Source organism: Sorex fumeus, unplaced genomic scaffold (assembly GCF_029834395.1).
Source record: "Sorex fumeus unplaced genomic scaffold, SorFum_2.1 ptg000061l, whole genome shotgun sequence".
NCBI classification, from domain to species: Eukaryota; Metazoa; Chordata; class Mammalia; order Eulipotyphla; family Soricidae; genus Sorex; species Sorex fumeus.
In genome coordinates, this window is record NW_026606118.1 from 40,481,962 (window position 1) to 40,498,814 (window position 16,853).

Sequence of the window (16,853 nt, forward strand, 5' to 3'; positions counted from 1 at the left end):
CCTATAGGACCATATTAGGTGCTGGGTATCGAAACTGTGTCATCCACATGCAAGGCAAATACCTTACCCACTGTCCTATCTCTCCACACCCCAAGAATTAGGGTTTAAGAAAGAAAAAAATGTATACAGATAAGTATTGTGACTATAATCAGGTTGTAGAAAGTTTTAAAGAGCAAATCACTGAATTACTTGGCTATTATAACTTATGCTCACTCTCAGAATGTTGTATAAGCCCTTATCAAATGGTTCAATACTTGACCACAGGTTCTCAATGTGAAGGGATATTTGTCCTCTCAGTGTGACATCTGGCAATATTCAGAGATACTCCTGGTATCCCATCTGGGAGAGTAGTAATTAATGGCATCTAGTGGATAGAGGCATGAATGCTGATTAACATAATAAAATGCATAGTCCAGTCCCTCAAACTATGTTCCAGCTCAACATGTCAGTAATGTCAAGATTGAAAAGTTTTAGTTGAGACGAGTAAAGTGAGATAGATTTATCCAATGTTGTGTTTAAATTAACTCATGAGTGAGAAGTAAAAAAACTCTTAGGTATCAGTCCCTCAAACTATGTTCCAGCTCAACATGTCAGTAATGTCAAGATTGAAAAGTTTTAGTTGAGACGAGTAAAGTGAGATAGATTTATCCAATGTTGTGTTTAAATTAACTCATGAGTGAGAAGTAAAAAAACTCTTAGGTATTAGAGGCTAGTCCCAGGTCAAGTTCTGGCTACTTTGCAAATTTCCCACATGCACCAATGTCATCTTAAGCTGATTCAAGATCAAGATTCTGGAAGTTGTAATGGAAGATAGGAGGGCAAGCAGAAGAGACTCTGTTCACGTGGTGCCCATTACAGGCATAGGATGGATGGCAGCCCCATATTAAAAATGAAGTCAGCATGTATTGTCATCCTTAGCCAAATAGACATTGTCTCGTGAAACCGCAAGCACAATCATTAATCTTGAAAAAAAAACCAAAGAAGTATTTTGCATGTTTTTGGACTTCCAGATCAGTGATCTTACCCAAACCTAATGCTAGCTAAATGTAAAATAAGACATTATTGCTGAAAAGGCAATAGTAGACTGAGTGTTGGGGTAAAATCCCAAATAATAATGGTGGTTTTGGTGTCAAAATAATGAATGTAATCAAAGTAGAGAGAGAGTAATGTGGAAATCATCTGCCCGACAGGCAGGGGGAGGGCATGGAATGGGGGTATACTGTGGTTTTTGATGGTAGAGAACAGGCACTGATGAAGGTACGGGTGTTTCATTGTAGGACTGAGACTTAAACCCGAAAGCTTTGTAACTGCTCTCATGGTGATTCAATAAATAAAATTATTAAAAAAGACATTATTTTAGAAGGTTATGAGAAATAAGCCCATTTTAAAGTGAATGGGGATAAATGTTCTCTCAGAACAGAGACCAATCCATATTCTCTGGTGTTGCAATCTCACACAGAAGTTATACTTGAAAATCCCTGCACTAGTTTCATTAAAGAGATTTTCCTTTCTTCAGGTTCCTATTTCTATTCCTGTTTGGGAGACTCACTCTCCCCACTACTGAACAGGGGTGTAAAGCTGACAGGCTCTTGCTCTCAGTGAATGTGAGCAGATCTAAGAAGCCAGGTATAAGTGTACAAGAAGAAACCACCAGTTCTCCTTGCTCCATGGTGGTCTGAGATGCAGAAACTTCTATCAAGTTAGATAAAACTATATTTAGGAAGTTTTAAACTATGCCATATCTCATATTTCTAGTATCTAACATTTTCTAACAAGAGTTTTTTTTTTGGGGGGGGGGAGGTGTGATGAGGGGAAAACCCACTCAAAGAGATGAAAATAGAATAGTTAGGTTCCCTTTGTTGCTTCGCCTGCCTTCTGCCCTCACCATTTTCTTACTCTGCCTTTTCTTACCTGGCAGACTGTTAAGTCATAGGGCACACCATAAATAAAGAAGAGTGGCTGGAGCAATAGCACAGAGGGTAGGGCATTTGCCTTGCATGCGGCTGGGCCCGGGTTCGATTCCCAACATCCCTGAACACTGCCAGGGGTAATTTCTGAGTGCAAAGCCGGGATTGACCCCTGTGCATCGCCACGTGTGACATAAAAAAAAGAAAAAGAATTGGTGGAGAAAGGTGGATTTCCTAATAATAACAACAAGACAGGAAAGCATTTTTAAAAGCATTAAGAATAATGAAGGAAAATTTTGTGCTAATATATTTGGGGGTTTACATAAAGTAGGTAAGGCTTACATATGTAAAAATTTCCCCCCTACACTTTATTAAAATACTGTGGTTTACAATGTTATTCATGATGACTTGTTGCAGGCATTCAATATTCCAACACCAATCCAAACACCCTATCACCTTCCCTTCATCATTGTCTCCAATTTTCCCAACCAACCCTCAAGCCTGCCCCTGTAGCAGGCCCACGATATTTTATATTGCTTGTTACCAATAAATTGCTAACAGATAAAAAATTCCTTTTAAAAAAAGTTTTATTAATGTGACATGATTATTACCATAATGAGATCTAAGTCATTCAAGTACTAAGTACATCCAAGTACTAAATGGCTGGAGCGATAGCACAGCGGGTAGGGTGCTTGCTTTGCACGCAGCCAATCCAGGTTCGCGTCCAACCTGGGTTTGATTCCTCCATTCCTCTAGGAGAGGCCGGTAAGCTACTGAGAATATCCCGCCTGCACGGCAGAGCCTGGCAAGCTACCGTGGCGTATTTGATATGCCAAGAACAGTAACAATAAGTCTCACAATGGAGACATTACTGGTGCCCATTTAAGCAAATCGATGAACAATGGGAGGACAGTGCTACGGTGCTACAGAGATCTAAGTACAAAATAAAATTGAATGCAATATATTTTAGTTTCCAGGGTTGAAAACTTACATATGTAAAAGAGACTAGGCATTTGATTATATTGTATTAAATGGTTTAAAATCATTTTAAACATAGGTTTAAAGTAAAATAGCAATCACAAATTGGCTTTTACTGATTTATTTTCTGATTATTCTGTTTGCCAGTTCTCAATTTGTGATGTGCCTAAGTGGGCAGACTCGGGTTGGGAAGGAAACTGGTGAGGGAAAAACTGGTAGAGGGAAGGTCACACTGGTGGTGTTGGAACACTAAGTGCCTGAAACAACTGTATTATGAACAACTTTGAACAATACTGTTTTAGTAAAAATAAATTTTAAAAAGAATAATGAAGGAATAATGAAATGCATTTCCAAAGTTATGTTGACATCAAACTATTTTTCCCCAATGACTCGGAGCTTTAGTGTCCTGCATGAGTCAAAGAGATCTGCAAATGAGAATAAAATGTCCTATCTAGACCAAGTACGAAAGGCTACTTGGAAGGCTACTTCCCACTTAGGAAGGGAGCAATAGCTAATATGACCTTTCACTCGACAGATAAAATGCAAATAAAGGCATGACAGAATCCATTTGAGAGAGAGAGAGGCAAGAAATTCCTTTGCACCTATTCTCTCAGATGGTGAAAAGAACTGAGAAATGATCAGAGTAAAAGAAGCATTTCAGAAATAAAATTTTCCTGTATTTTTACTGTGGATTGGGAACTCAAGGTGAAAACTACAGAGCTACTTCACCTTTTCCAATCTTAAACTAAAAGGGAGTAGATATGGAAATACAAAAGGGAAAAATTAAAACACATTTTCAAACACCTACACATCCACAAAAATTTTTTTATTAACACAGTGTGATATTGTGCCTCAGAAAAGCTCATAAAACTTACACTTGTGTAAGAGGTAAAAGAAAACAATTTTAGCATTGAGGCTGGAGCAATAGTATAGTGGGTAGGGCGTTTGCCTTGCACGTGGCTGAGCCGGGTTTGATTCCCAGCATCCCATATGGTCCCCTGAGCACCGCCAGGGGTAATTCCTGATTGCAGAGCCAGGAGTAAAGAAAAAAAAAAGACAATTTCAGCATTACAGATTTCTACAGGGTTAAAGATGATATTAAATTGACTTTAATATCAGTAATATCAGAGACAGTACAGCAAATAAGGAGCCTGTCTTGCACATGGCCCATCTGGTTTCAATCCACATATGGTCCCCAGAGAACTGGCAGGAGTGATTCCTAAACCCAAAGCCAGGAGTAAGCCCTGAGCATTGCCTAGTGTAGCCCTCAAACAAAGACAAAATATAAACTGACTACAGATGTGAAATGAGCACTGTTTTTCTTATCCATAAAACTGCAACTATGAATTCCTGACTGTAGAACTCTGATTTTAATAGGGACCCTGAAATTTATATTGACGTTAGAATATTTTTTTAGAAAATCAAAGAGAGGCACGGGAGATGGCTCAAAGGGGTGGAGTTCATACATGCACAACAAGATGCCAACAGCACACAGGTGAGTCCACCAGCCTGCATACTGTGGGGAGCCCAAGTGCTTGCCCCTCCATCATGGAACCATCGTGATGCACCAAACCATGAACCTCCAACAGTAGGAGTAAGCCTCAGCCTCTGAGGACTGCTGGGAAGGCCTCAATGGAAGAGCAACAGAAAGACACATATTGTCTCTTCCTTTCTCAGGTATCTCTGGTTTAAAGTTTCAATGAAATGCCACATGGGTTGCAGGCACTGGTAAAAGAATATATTAAAGGGCAGGAGAAATAATCTAAAGGGGTTTAGGCACTTTTCTTGCAGTTTGATCCCTAGCACCTGAGCACAGAGCCAGGGTTAAGGCCTGAACACAGTCAGTGTGGCCCAACAACACCCCCCCATGCAAAAAAAAATTATATATATATATATATACACACACACACTGTGCATACATACACACATATGTGTGTATATATACACATATGTATGTATATATACACACATAATGTATAGGTTTTATATATATATAAAATTTAGATAGCCTAAGTACAAAAAAAACTTATAAAAATTTTTAGAAAAATTAGTCTTTATGTGTGTTAATGTGGGTGTTTCTCTAAGATGGAAAAAGACATCAGCAAATCCATTAAAATCCTATGAAGCATACTCAAGTTAAACTATAATTTATTAAAAAGAGACAAGCCTTTTTCTGAGAATTCTGGATACAAATTAGCCAAAAGGTGTGCCACGTTTCAGAATTTAATTCTGCTTTATTGGCAATCATGCTTAAAGAAGCAGCTGAGTATCTGGATATTTTTGTTTGTTTGCTTGGGTGTGTGTGTTTGTGTGTGTGTGTGTGTGTGTATGCATGTGTGCGTGTGAGATGTTAAGGACTAAACCTAGGCCCTCCACATATGCAAAGCAAATGCAGTATTTGTTCTTAACCTAAAGGTCTGCCCAGATGATGTTGCAAAAACTATCTGGTAAAGGGAGAAACTAAAAGGTTTAACCATTTTAAAGATGAATTGCAAGGCCATTATAAAACAGTCTTACTCTACATCATACACAAAAAGAAACCCATTGTTTCTCTAAAATTAATTTCCACATTTTTATTAGAAAGAGGTCCTGAGAGGAAATACTACTGTAGAATTTCTATGCCACTATTTCTATGCCTCCCCTTTACTATCGTTTAATTAAAATTACTTCTCTGGCAATTTAAGAACATGAATTTCCATAAAGTACACAGCTCCTTAATCTCATATCAAACTTCTCTGCTGAGAGATTGCCTCTTACGGTTAAAGCAGTCTGCAATTCTCTAGAATAATAAGCACTTTCAAAATTACTGCCATGCCCATCTCCTGCACTTAAAGGACTTTGGATATGCCCCAAGGTATTTCTTTGCTCCCAATGGAGGAGAACTTTCAATTGCTGAAGCTTGAGAATATCTAAATCTTCTTTCATTAAACTTCAACTATGATAGCAGAAATTTATTAAAGTGATTCAGCAGGCAATGCTGATTTTAAAATCTGCCTGATGGAAATCACTCATTAGTAGAAAACTATACACCTAAAATCCTTCTAGAAATCCTGAAATATGCCACTGAAAGTATTGTATTCAATATTTCGAATGAAATATTTTTAAATTATAGGAGCAAATCAAAGACATGATTAGAATCATATTAACCAACTGATTACCCATTTTATCCCAAACTCACCTCTCCCTTGGAACAGCAAACCAATACTCTGGCTGTTTTCTCCGTTTGCCATATTGTTGGACCATGGCTGCAGAATGAGTAGCAAAGGATTTTCTCATTGGTTTTCCTACTTTAATGCACAGAAACATGGGTGGAGTTTTGCTTTTCTCTTCTTTGGAAGGAAGTATATCTGAATCACACATGGAAAAAAAATGTCCTCAATATTGACATAAACAGTGAATTAAAACCTTAGAGTGTCCAATCCCTTCTTAGTGACAAAGAAGTCAAATCATGGCAGAAATATCATACATCACCAGATTTGGACCTATTGAAGTTTTTGCACCTTAATGAGCACAAAAGGCAAACATTTGCTGTTTCAGGTTGGTATCCATCACATGAGCTGCTATGCAGTGAACACACTAGCAAACAGTGAGGCTGCAGACAATCCAAGAGAATGCATGCTATCAAATGGCAAGGAGGACCCAGTCCTCCATGGAGTATGTCAGTACGGAACTGAAGCTATCATCAAAAACATTTTAAATTCCTTTAGAAATTTAAGGTGAATAAAAGGAAAGTTATTTTTGTTTTAAAATGTTTCAAGCTACATTTTTTTTCCTTTTTGGATCCCGCCCAGTGATGCACAGGGGTTACTCCTGGCTTTGCACTCGGGAATTACTCCTGTGGTGCTTGGGGGACCATATGGGATGCTGGAATTTGAACCTGCAAGACAAACATTGTACCTGCTTTACTATTGCTCCAGCCTCTCAAGCTATTTTTTATTTTTGAGTGAGCCCTGGGCATGTTTGAAGAACCACATGCAGTGCTAGGGATCAAATCAGGATCAGCAAGATGCAAGTTAAGTCCCTTAATGCCTGTACTATCTTTTTGGTCTTCAAACTACTTTTGAAATAGAAATCAATGCTATAGAACAAATTACAAAAGAGATAATATATTGCTAATTTACCCCCAGTTTTTACTGTCTCAAGGAAGATACGCTTTGTTGAGAACACATGATTCTCAAATAACTGTGCCATTTTGCTCTAGCACACAAGTTTTAGAGTGGACATTACACACAGAAAGACAGTAAATAATGGCTTACCTTCAATAGGTACCTGGATTCTCTTTAGTAGCCATAACTGAATTTCTGATTTATTATCTCCTTGCATGCCTTGGCTGCTATTGTCCAGAGTAGAGTCCAAAGAGGAGGGTTCCAGGGAATCTTTATTCGTGCTTTCTTCTGTAGAAGAATCCAGTTGCAGTGGGAAGGGTTCTCTTTCCTTCTCCCAGGTTTTCCTTAGCTCTTTATTGCCTTCAGTTGTGGGATCACTTGCCTGGGAAAAAGAGCGACTAAGGGTGATGTCTATTCCCACTGGCTCTAGCCTTTTGTCATCACTTAATTCTGTCTTCTCTAAGTTCTCACATGACTGTGAACCTTCTTTGTTCTTATTAAGGTAATATTCTATAAGCTTAACTTTATCTAGGTCCTCATGTATATTCAGCATGTTTTCAACCTGGCTTTCTGGGGAGCTGGACTGTTTGTCCATCTCTGGCATCGTGTCTTGTTTCTCACCGGCTTCTAAATCAAGAGTTCCCTTTACTTCAGCATCACTCTCCGGTCCTGAGTTCAGGGCTGAGTGCACCTGCATTTCTGTGGTAGAACTGATTATCTGTGACTTAGCCTCCCTAAGCTCCTGGGCATCAAGATCCAGGCACTCCTTGGAGGCATCACTTTTGTCCATTTTACTATCAGCTTGAGAAGCAAGTTCTTCCAAGTCTACAAAGTCTTCGTCTTCCCCTAGAAGGGAATTTTCTTTGGCTACAGATTCAAGTGCAGAAGGTTCCTTGCTGCCCTCAGTCACTGTGGTTGTCTCTAGAGAAGGCTCCGATTTCTTTAGTTTTCCAGATACAGAGCAGCTGTCTGCGGGTTTTATATGTGTGCATTCATTGGGCTTCTCCAAAGGTGGGGCTGATTTGGAGTCTGAAGTGATGGCTGTGTCCCCATTCTGCTGCCGTTTTCCCTTGCTGAGAGATTTGAACTTACTGAATGGGTTGATATCCTTTTCTGAAGCCAGATCCTCCCATTCTCCAGGCCTGTACAGAGGACAAAGATCCTGAGGTAGGTCACTGTCAGGGGAAAAATGGTGGTGCACATGGAATGTTAAAAACAAAACCAAAAACAAAATGGAGGAAAGACAAAACAAAGACAAAATACAACCAAAAACTACAATGTGAATGTACAATAACTTAAATTTCTGTTTAAATGATTGCAGACTGAGATGAAATCAACAAATTGACTTTGAAATGAAACATAAGTCAACTTATAAGGAGGGGTGAAACAAAAAAACCATGAAAGCTGAATATCCTACTAGAAGCACAGAGATGGTTTTTGAAGTCATTAATGAACATGAAAATGTCAACCATCAGATTAATGGTGAAGTCCTTTTTGATTTTCATAAAGAAAAGCACAAAGCAGAGGAAATATTTCAGTGCTACAAAATTTCAATTTCTTAATATATGAACTTTTCTTATTTACAAAGTAGCGGAAAACCAATTATATTCATCCTGAAAGGCCTATGAACTGAATAGCTATCATTTAATAGCTCTATAAATTGATGACTGAAGCCTTATTTGGGCTTAGGATTTGATATTTCCCCTAACAAGCATCCTTCTACTCCCAAGGGAGATATAAGAGAAAGCCTCTTGTATGTAGCTATATAAAATCTGTTTGATCTTTCAACTTAAAACTGTATATAAAAGTAAACAGAATTTGTTATTATAATATTTAAGTTTCTTGACTCCTTTATAATAGTATCATTTTACTTTATGACAATGAGAAACTGATTTATAGTTGAAAATTCACACTCTGGAATGCAGATTATTTTTCTCTACTAACAGATGCCTTATTTTCCAGATTGAATTACACAAAAATATTGGTGAACATTTTCAACACTTAAAAAAATATTTGGTCGAGGAACACTCTTTTAAAACTGTGACAAAATATCTAAGTAACCCATATTTTCCCACTTACCTTAGTGTCAATATTGAGTCAAAATGCATATTAAAAATTTTGTATAGAAAAATAAAATTTCAGACTTTAGAAATAATTTTGTTTTAAAAATCATATCGGATGACACTATATGACTCTGGTTTTGAAATCATTATGACAATTAAGCCATACAAGTATCAGGAAGTTATCAAGTCATAAAACTATCTACAATGTTATTTTATAAATCACTTGCACAGAACATCCATGCCTTTTCAACAAAAGAGAGATACCTATGAAATTATTAGCCTTTCGCAAATGCTTTAAAAAACCCTCTAACTTACAACGTATTTAAATTCAAAAGAACTCACTGAGCCTTATACCACATGCTGAAAGACAGCTGTAGCAGTGTCTCTATTCTTTAGAAATTTGCATACACAATGGTGTTCTGCACAAATCATCAGAGAAGGTGTTAAAAATGGTTTAAATCTAGAATTAAGTAAGTTAGTGCCATGTGGCAGAATGTCCATTCTAGAACTCCATTATTTGACATGGCATAGTAAAGGATAAAAGAAATCTTATAACAAAGAAACTGGTTCATCACATACTTGGTTGATAAGCAGAACTACCTCCCGTGCACATCCAAGCCCCCTTTTCTCATTTTGACATTCTCTACCGAGTTAGGCTTCAGGAACAACACATCTGACTATACTCTAAAAGCCTCCTTGTCTGCCCCTCCCTTCTTGTTCTTCTATGAAATGAAAACAGGAATTAATTAAACAATCTGCTTTAGCTACATTACAGTGGCAAAGCATTGTTGGTACAAAATACATAGTTTTGTTAACTGACTCCGCTAGAATATTTTCTAGACTCAGCCAAGAACATAATTAATGATGATCAATAATTCCTTCAATTGTTCTCTATTTCCTGTGAAAGTGGGATTACAAAATGAGCTACACAAAAGAATATAAAGTCCACAGGTGAGGTTTAGAGAGATTTTCTACACGTTACACACTGTACATTACAGTGTACATTACAGCTAATTTGTACTTCTGATTTTACATACAACTTTTAGTAAAATCAAAATTTAAGAAATTTTAAACAATTTATGGAATTCTAAAGTCAGTGCTAAGTCAGTTTCACACTGACTACACTCAGACATTTTGTGCTCACTGGTGCTCTCATTGTTCATTAGACTGTAAAATTTATATATGTCATCTAAGATGGGAATCAGTGAACAACTGAAATAACTTCCACACATTAGGAGTCAGGTCTTAACTCTTTTTCGCCCTATTAGAGTGTAAACTCAGTATATCTAGATCATTAAATCTCACATTGAGAGAAATCTTCAAAACCTGCAAAACTGAACCTTTCCTTTTTATCATTAAACAGAATATTTGTTAATTAGTATTACCTTTTTAGACCCCATCATTAGTCAACAAGTTCTCCTGTTTTTCTGGACTTTTACTTCCAAACTTAACTACAGTTTAACCTACACTTGTAGTCTTTTGTCATAGAGAATCCAAAGTTGATTCCTTTCCTTAGAAACTATCTCATTTCCTCTTCTTCTCATCTAATATTCCAAGGCACCCTGGGTATGGAGTCTCATGGAGTGCTGTATATTATTCTATGTTTACAGTGCCATTGAATTAAAACTTCTGCCATCTGTCTGTTGCAGCCAATAGACTACAGCTCAACAGAAAGGGCCATGACCCACTCAACTTCCTCTCCGTGCTACACAAGAGCATGCCTGAGATACATTAGCAACCTCAGTTTGCATAGATACCATTCCAAGACACAGGTTTTGTATGCAGGAATCCCTAGCTTGAACCAAAGCACTGCATGGCCTTCCAAGCTCTGCTGAGTCTGGTCCCCTCAGAAAAGTCTTCCATAGAATGTGTCAGATGTGCATTAAAGGTTCAAATAATATCAGCCTAGTGTATTAGGCTCCAGGCTATTTCTCTAGGACTCTGCGGCATCAGTGGTTTTAGTTCTCCCAACAGCCCTCTATTCATTTCATTTTACATATGCGAAAACTAAGGCGTGAAACTGAGTAGTTCCTGCACATCTTAGACTTGTAAGTGGCATAGATAGGCAAACCCAGGAGTGTGGTTCCAGAAGAGATGCCCACGTAAACTGTCTGGTCTGCTATACTGTCTCCTCAATCTTTCTCTTACAACTCTGGGCAGAATTGAGAAACTACTAAGTGCCCCTGCTTGGGGCTGAGCATGGTCAAGTGGATCAGATACTAAGGATTGTAGGAGCCCAGGGAAACCCGCTGGCTTAACCACCCAGAGCCTTTGTGGGTGGGTTAGTTTGTTCTCGTTACCTTCCGAAACTTTCTCTGAGTCTCCAAGGGCTACTTTCTTGCTGGAATGTTAGGAACCACTGCATTCTCTCTCCTTTCCTAACACAGTGGATACTGGATGGCATGCTAGTCTACACAGAGAAACATTCATAGATGTGATAGTAAGAATCAGATTCCAACTGAATTAATCTCTTGAGGTTTCCTTCTTGGGATTTATTTATTTATTTATTTATTTATTTATTGGTCACTCCTGGCTCTGTGCTCAGGGATCATTCCTGGTGGTACTAGGATCAAAATGGAAACCCTAATCTCTTTAAAATAGTTGAATTTTATTTGGCAGGGAGGTGCAGGGGACCTCCCAAGTGGGGCTTGAGGACTCAGGAAACACTCTTGGCAATTCAGCAAACTGCAGCTCAATGTGAGAGCCTCAGGATGTGGCATTGCTTTGGCTCTGGTTGACGGGGGGTGGGGGGCAAGGGGTAAGAGGGGTTGGTATGAGGACCACCCCAGAAGTGCTAAAGGCCTCCAGGACCTCCATTCTACCACTGCCAGTGGTAATGCTCAGAAGTCCATACAATGCCAGGGATTGAACCAGGGACAGAAACATGCAAAGCTTGTGCCTTAATCTCATTACTGTTTCTCTAACCTAACACCTCAACTTTTTTGAGGTAAAAGTAAGCAGGATTAAAGCAGTATTTATATTTCAGAACCAAAACAAGTCAGGATTAGAGGCAGCCTAGCAATCAGAGAAGAGACTTCTGCATTGTCTTGCAATTTCCTCTTCCTAAAGGATATTAAGGGCAGACAAGAGGCAAGACTAATCTAGAATCTCAATGAAAATGAATCAATCTTAGTTAACAATTGTCACTGTCCTCCCGTTGTTCATGGATTTGCTCGAGTGGGCCCAGTAATGTCTCCATTGTGACAGTTGTTACTGTATTTGGCATATCAAATACATCACGGGTAGCTTGCCAGGCTTTGCCATGCGGGCGAGATACTCTCGGTAGCTTACTGGGCTCTCCGAGAGGGGCGGAGGAATCGAACTCGGGTCGGCCATGTTGGCCACTTGCAAGGTAAATGCCCTACCCGCTGTGCTATCACTTGCTTCTCGGCCTTTTGTCTAAGATCAAGTATAGTATCAGTTAACAATTAAACTAAGAAAAAAAAACTCCACTCATTCCTTATTGGCAGTAAGACTAAAAATCTTTCAAAGAATATGTCTTTCACAAATTCACAAAGGACATGCAGCGCTTTTCGGAAAAACTAATTTTTGTTGTTTTTTTTTGGGGGGGAGGGGCTAAACCTGACAGTGCTCAGAGCTACTCCTGGCTCTGAGTAGCTGGGGAGAGAACCCAAGCATCCACATGCAAGGCATGCATTCAGCCCATTAGATTGTTTCTTCAATCCAATGTTGTTTTCTCTTTGCAGTTCTTGGGATAGAAGGCTTTTCTACTGAACTACATCCCTGACCTCCACACATGCCATTTACATGTGCTGGCACTTTAGTTTTTCAGCTTTCACTTTTGTATTTGACCTGTTATTTATTCTAGCCATTTCTTCTCGTTTTTTATCTGTTTAAAATCGAGTCACTGTGAGATAGTTACAAAGCTTTCATGATTGAGTTTCAGTTCTACAATGATCGAATACGCATCCCTTCACCAGTGTACCTTTCCCACAACCAATGTGGTTTACTATCTTGTAAAATTCTACCTACAATAGGATTTTCTTCCTCTTGAAAATACCCTCATTTTAAAAACTTGCACTGAATTTCCCCCACACCCCCTTTTCCCCGATAAACAAAGAGATGTGTCTTACGATGGTAGGGCGTCTTTGATCTTCATGTGGGAAATGTCATTGTACAGGGCGATGGAAACCACTTCCTCCATGGGGCAGATGAGGCCGTATTCCTCACACCCATTTTCAATCACCAGGGGATCGGACTTGTGAGGGTCAAACATGATGTTGTTAGGAGTGACAATCATAACCCCTCCAACGACACCCTGCCGAGACAGGGAGAAGACAAAATCACCACAGGCAGAAATGCAAGCACCATAGCAGCTTTCATATATGTGGCCATTCCATAAACCACAGTAATCCATGTGTCCATCCCCTCTAAGAAGGCTGGAAAATGGGGTAAAGAAATAAAGTGTTGAGGGCCCTGTGTTGAGACGCAGAAAGCAGACAATGACTCAGTGCCACAAGGCCATGGATAGGTGCAATGAGATCTTGGGTTACAAAGTCTGTCTCAGTGTTGGGGTCTCAGTAGCCGGCCTCAGACTTTGACCAAACCCCCTGCCCTTGATAGCAAGCACAGGCCCTGTTTACAGGGGCCCAGGGGCCTGGACCAGCATTCCACACACGTAGGCACTCTGGTTGAGGACACAATGGAAGAGGGACGTGACAGTTAACATTTGCCTGAGCTGATTAACTCGGCCCTGAGATTGGGGAATACAAATCATTAACTAACATCTGAGCTAGTACTGAGCTCGACGAGATAAGTGATACATGCATGGGATGCCCCCCGATTGTGTGCATAAAACCCCCTGTGTAAGAGTCAATAAATGGAGAACTGCTTGACCACCAGACTCTCCCCCTCTGCGGCGTTGGAGAACTGGATGACCACCAGACTCCCCTCCTCTGCGGCGTTCTTTCTCAGTGGCCGTGCAGCGACAGGAATCCCGTGGTGAGCAGAGGGCCAGGGCAGAGGTTTCTCCCCTTCCCACTCCCTCTCCCATAGGGAGTAAGTCAGGCGTCTTCGGGGGATCATAATCCAATGTGCTGGGGTCGACTGGCCAGGACCCTGAATTCTCAGGTTCCTCACTTTCCTGTCTGCACAATTCAGAGGGACTGTCCCAGCATTCTCCTGGCTGAGAGCTGGGTGGTTTATCATTCACGGGACACAAACTCTCCATCACTTGATCATTTGACATCCTGTTACTCATAGATTTGCTCAAATGGGTGCCAGTAATGTCTCCATTCGTCCCTGTCGTGTGCTAGTGTAGCCCAATGGTGTCTGCTCATTCTAAGAACATGAAGAGCGAACATGAAGAGCCTCAAACTGATCGTTCAGGGTCTTGACAAAGATGTCTGACCATCTCGTAGGTGGACGGCCACATGGTCTTTTGACATCCCGTGGAATCCAGTTGGTAATGACTCCAGTCCAGCGGTTGTCTCCAAATCTCATTACGTGTCCAGGCCATCTGATTTTCGATGCCTTGGCAAATGAGACAGCGTCCCTGATTCATGACCATTGACAGAGGTTGGAACTCAGGATTCTTTCTCTCATTTTAGTGAAGTGTGATACTTCAAGCATAGCTCTTTTGAGTCCTCTTTGGGAGACCCAAATAGAGTTGTCATCCTGTTTTCGTAGGGCCCAGGTCTCTGAGGCATATGTTAATGCAGGAAGAACAGTGGAATCGAAGAGATGTGCCCGGAGCCAGAGGTTCTGCTATTTCTTCCATGCTCTTGAAGGCGTTCCAAGCTGCTCTCTTCCTCCTGCTCAACTCAGGTGCCAGGTCATTCATCATGTTGATTTCTCGACCTAGGTACACATAACTGTTGCATTTGGAGATATTTGTTCCGTTGAGAGGGAATGGAACATCAGGAACGAGACTGTTTCTCATAAACATTGTCTTTGTGAGATTCAGCTGGAGTCCAACCTTTCCACACTCATGGTTGAAGTTGGCCAGCATTTGTGCCGCTTGGCTAATGTTTGGTGTTATTAGAATGATGTCATCAGCAAAGTGGAGGTGGTGTAGTTGCCGACCGTCTATATTCACTTTCATTCCTTTCCATTCTAGTCGTTGCATGATGTTCTCAAGGGTGGTGGTGAAACTCCCATTAAGACCAGCAAATATGAGGTGGCTGCTGCCTCCGAGTCAGACGAACAGTCCTGATGTTCTTCCCTAAAATCTTCAGGAAGCCCACGTCTAGCAAAATTCATCTAAACGGCTGGAGCGATAGCACAGCGGTAGGGCGTTTGCCTTGCACGCAGCCAACATGGCCGACCCAAGTTCGATTCCTCCGCCCCTCTTGGAGAGCCCGGCAAGCTACCGAGAGTATTCGATATGCCAGACACAGTAACAACAAAGTCTCCAATGGAGACGTTACTGGGCCCGCTCGAGCAAATCTAAACTACTAGACCCAAAAATAGTTTAAGCACTGGACACAAACTACAACAACTAAACTAAAAACATGTCTATTTAGGAGATAGGTTATGGGGTGGGAGGGAAGCTGGGGTCACTGGTGAAAAAAATGTGGATACTGGGGGTGGGATGGGAGTTGGAATCACTAAGCCTGAAAGTCTATTGTTGAGAACTTGGCAAATCACAAAACCTAAACTGAAAAAAAAATCAATGCAAATAGAATTTAAAAAAATTGGTGCCAGCATTAAAACCCAGGGATTCTTTGGAATCACGCAGTAAGTTACAAAAATTTTTTATAGCTAGAAGTGAATATAGCTCAGCTATGGACACTAACAGTGAAAAACAATAGCTTGATGAGAACTTAAGTCTGAAATTTGGGTCAGTTTACATTAGAAACCTTGATGGCCTCAGGTGGATTACCTAGCAAGGACATAAAAAAACTTTCCTTGGGCAAGGAATTTGGGAACATCAGTGAGTTTGGTGAAATCTTTGTGAAAATTCATATTTCAATTACAATTGGATCTCTGACTCTTGGTTCCAAATAGTTAAGTGCATACAGTAACCTGCTTTTCTAGCATTTAGAACTTGGCAAAAAAAAATCTGTATGAACACAGGAATACATTTTCATCGATATCAACCCTGTAGAGACTCATAAAAGTTGTATTTTTTTTCTTCTGTGGGAAAAACACAGGATGCAAAAAAAAAATCCCCTAAGAATATGACAGAATAGACACTGAATACCACAATCTCCAGTAGCAAACTGAATTATAATTTAAATGTGTGAAATTTGGTGGCATGCTCTGTACAAAAATTGTACCTTTAATTACCATACTAGAGTAGTTGAATGTATTATTTTCTTATTTTGCAGACAAGAATATGACAGCTTAGAAAATTGTAAATACCTTATGCATGTCTCAGAGCTAGTGGGTGTTAAAGTAGGACATAAATTTAACAAGTCTTTTTTTTTATGTAGGAGTACTGCTATTTATTCAGCCACTGATTAGCTGATTGAATTGGGCATGAACTCCACAATTTAACAAGTCTTAATCCAGCATTTGTTGCTATACATATACTTAACTATCTCCCTAACAATCTATGGGCAAGAACCGAAGAAGATAAAGATTCACATTTCCACTCAGTGACTACAATTCTTAAGTAAAATGCTGGATATCCAATAAAGGAAAACTAATGGATGTGCTCAGGGCTTACTCCAGGCTTCTTTGCTCAGGGATCATTACTGGCAGTTCTCAGGGGACCATATAGAGTGCTGGGGTTTGAACCCTGGATCAGCATTGTGCAAGGCAAGCACCCTACCCTCTGTACTATCTCCCTAGACCATATCTTTTTTTTTTTTTGGTCCTGGGCCACATCTGGC

At 40.0% G+C, this 16,853-nt stretch overlaps 1 protein-coding gene across 1 annotated transcript in view; it reads right to left on the reverse strand.

The window, feature by feature from the left end:
- The window catches only part of NCOA7 (nuclear receptor coactivator 7), a 179,562-nt gene that overhangs the window by 54,458 nt on the left and 108,251 nt on the right, over positions 1-16,853 (reverse strand). Inside the window, exons 8-10 of the mRNA XM_056125866.1 lie at positions 13,149-13,333; positions 7,142-8,133; positions 6,064-6,232 (exon numbers count right to left, since the gene is read on the reverse strand). Of these exons, the coding sequence (XP_055981841.1) occupies positions 6,064-6,232; positions 7,142-8,133; positions 13,149-13,333 (1,346 nt within the window). The remainder of the gene's footprint in view (positions 1-6,063; positions 6,233-7,141; positions 8,134-13,148; positions 13,334-16,853) is intronic.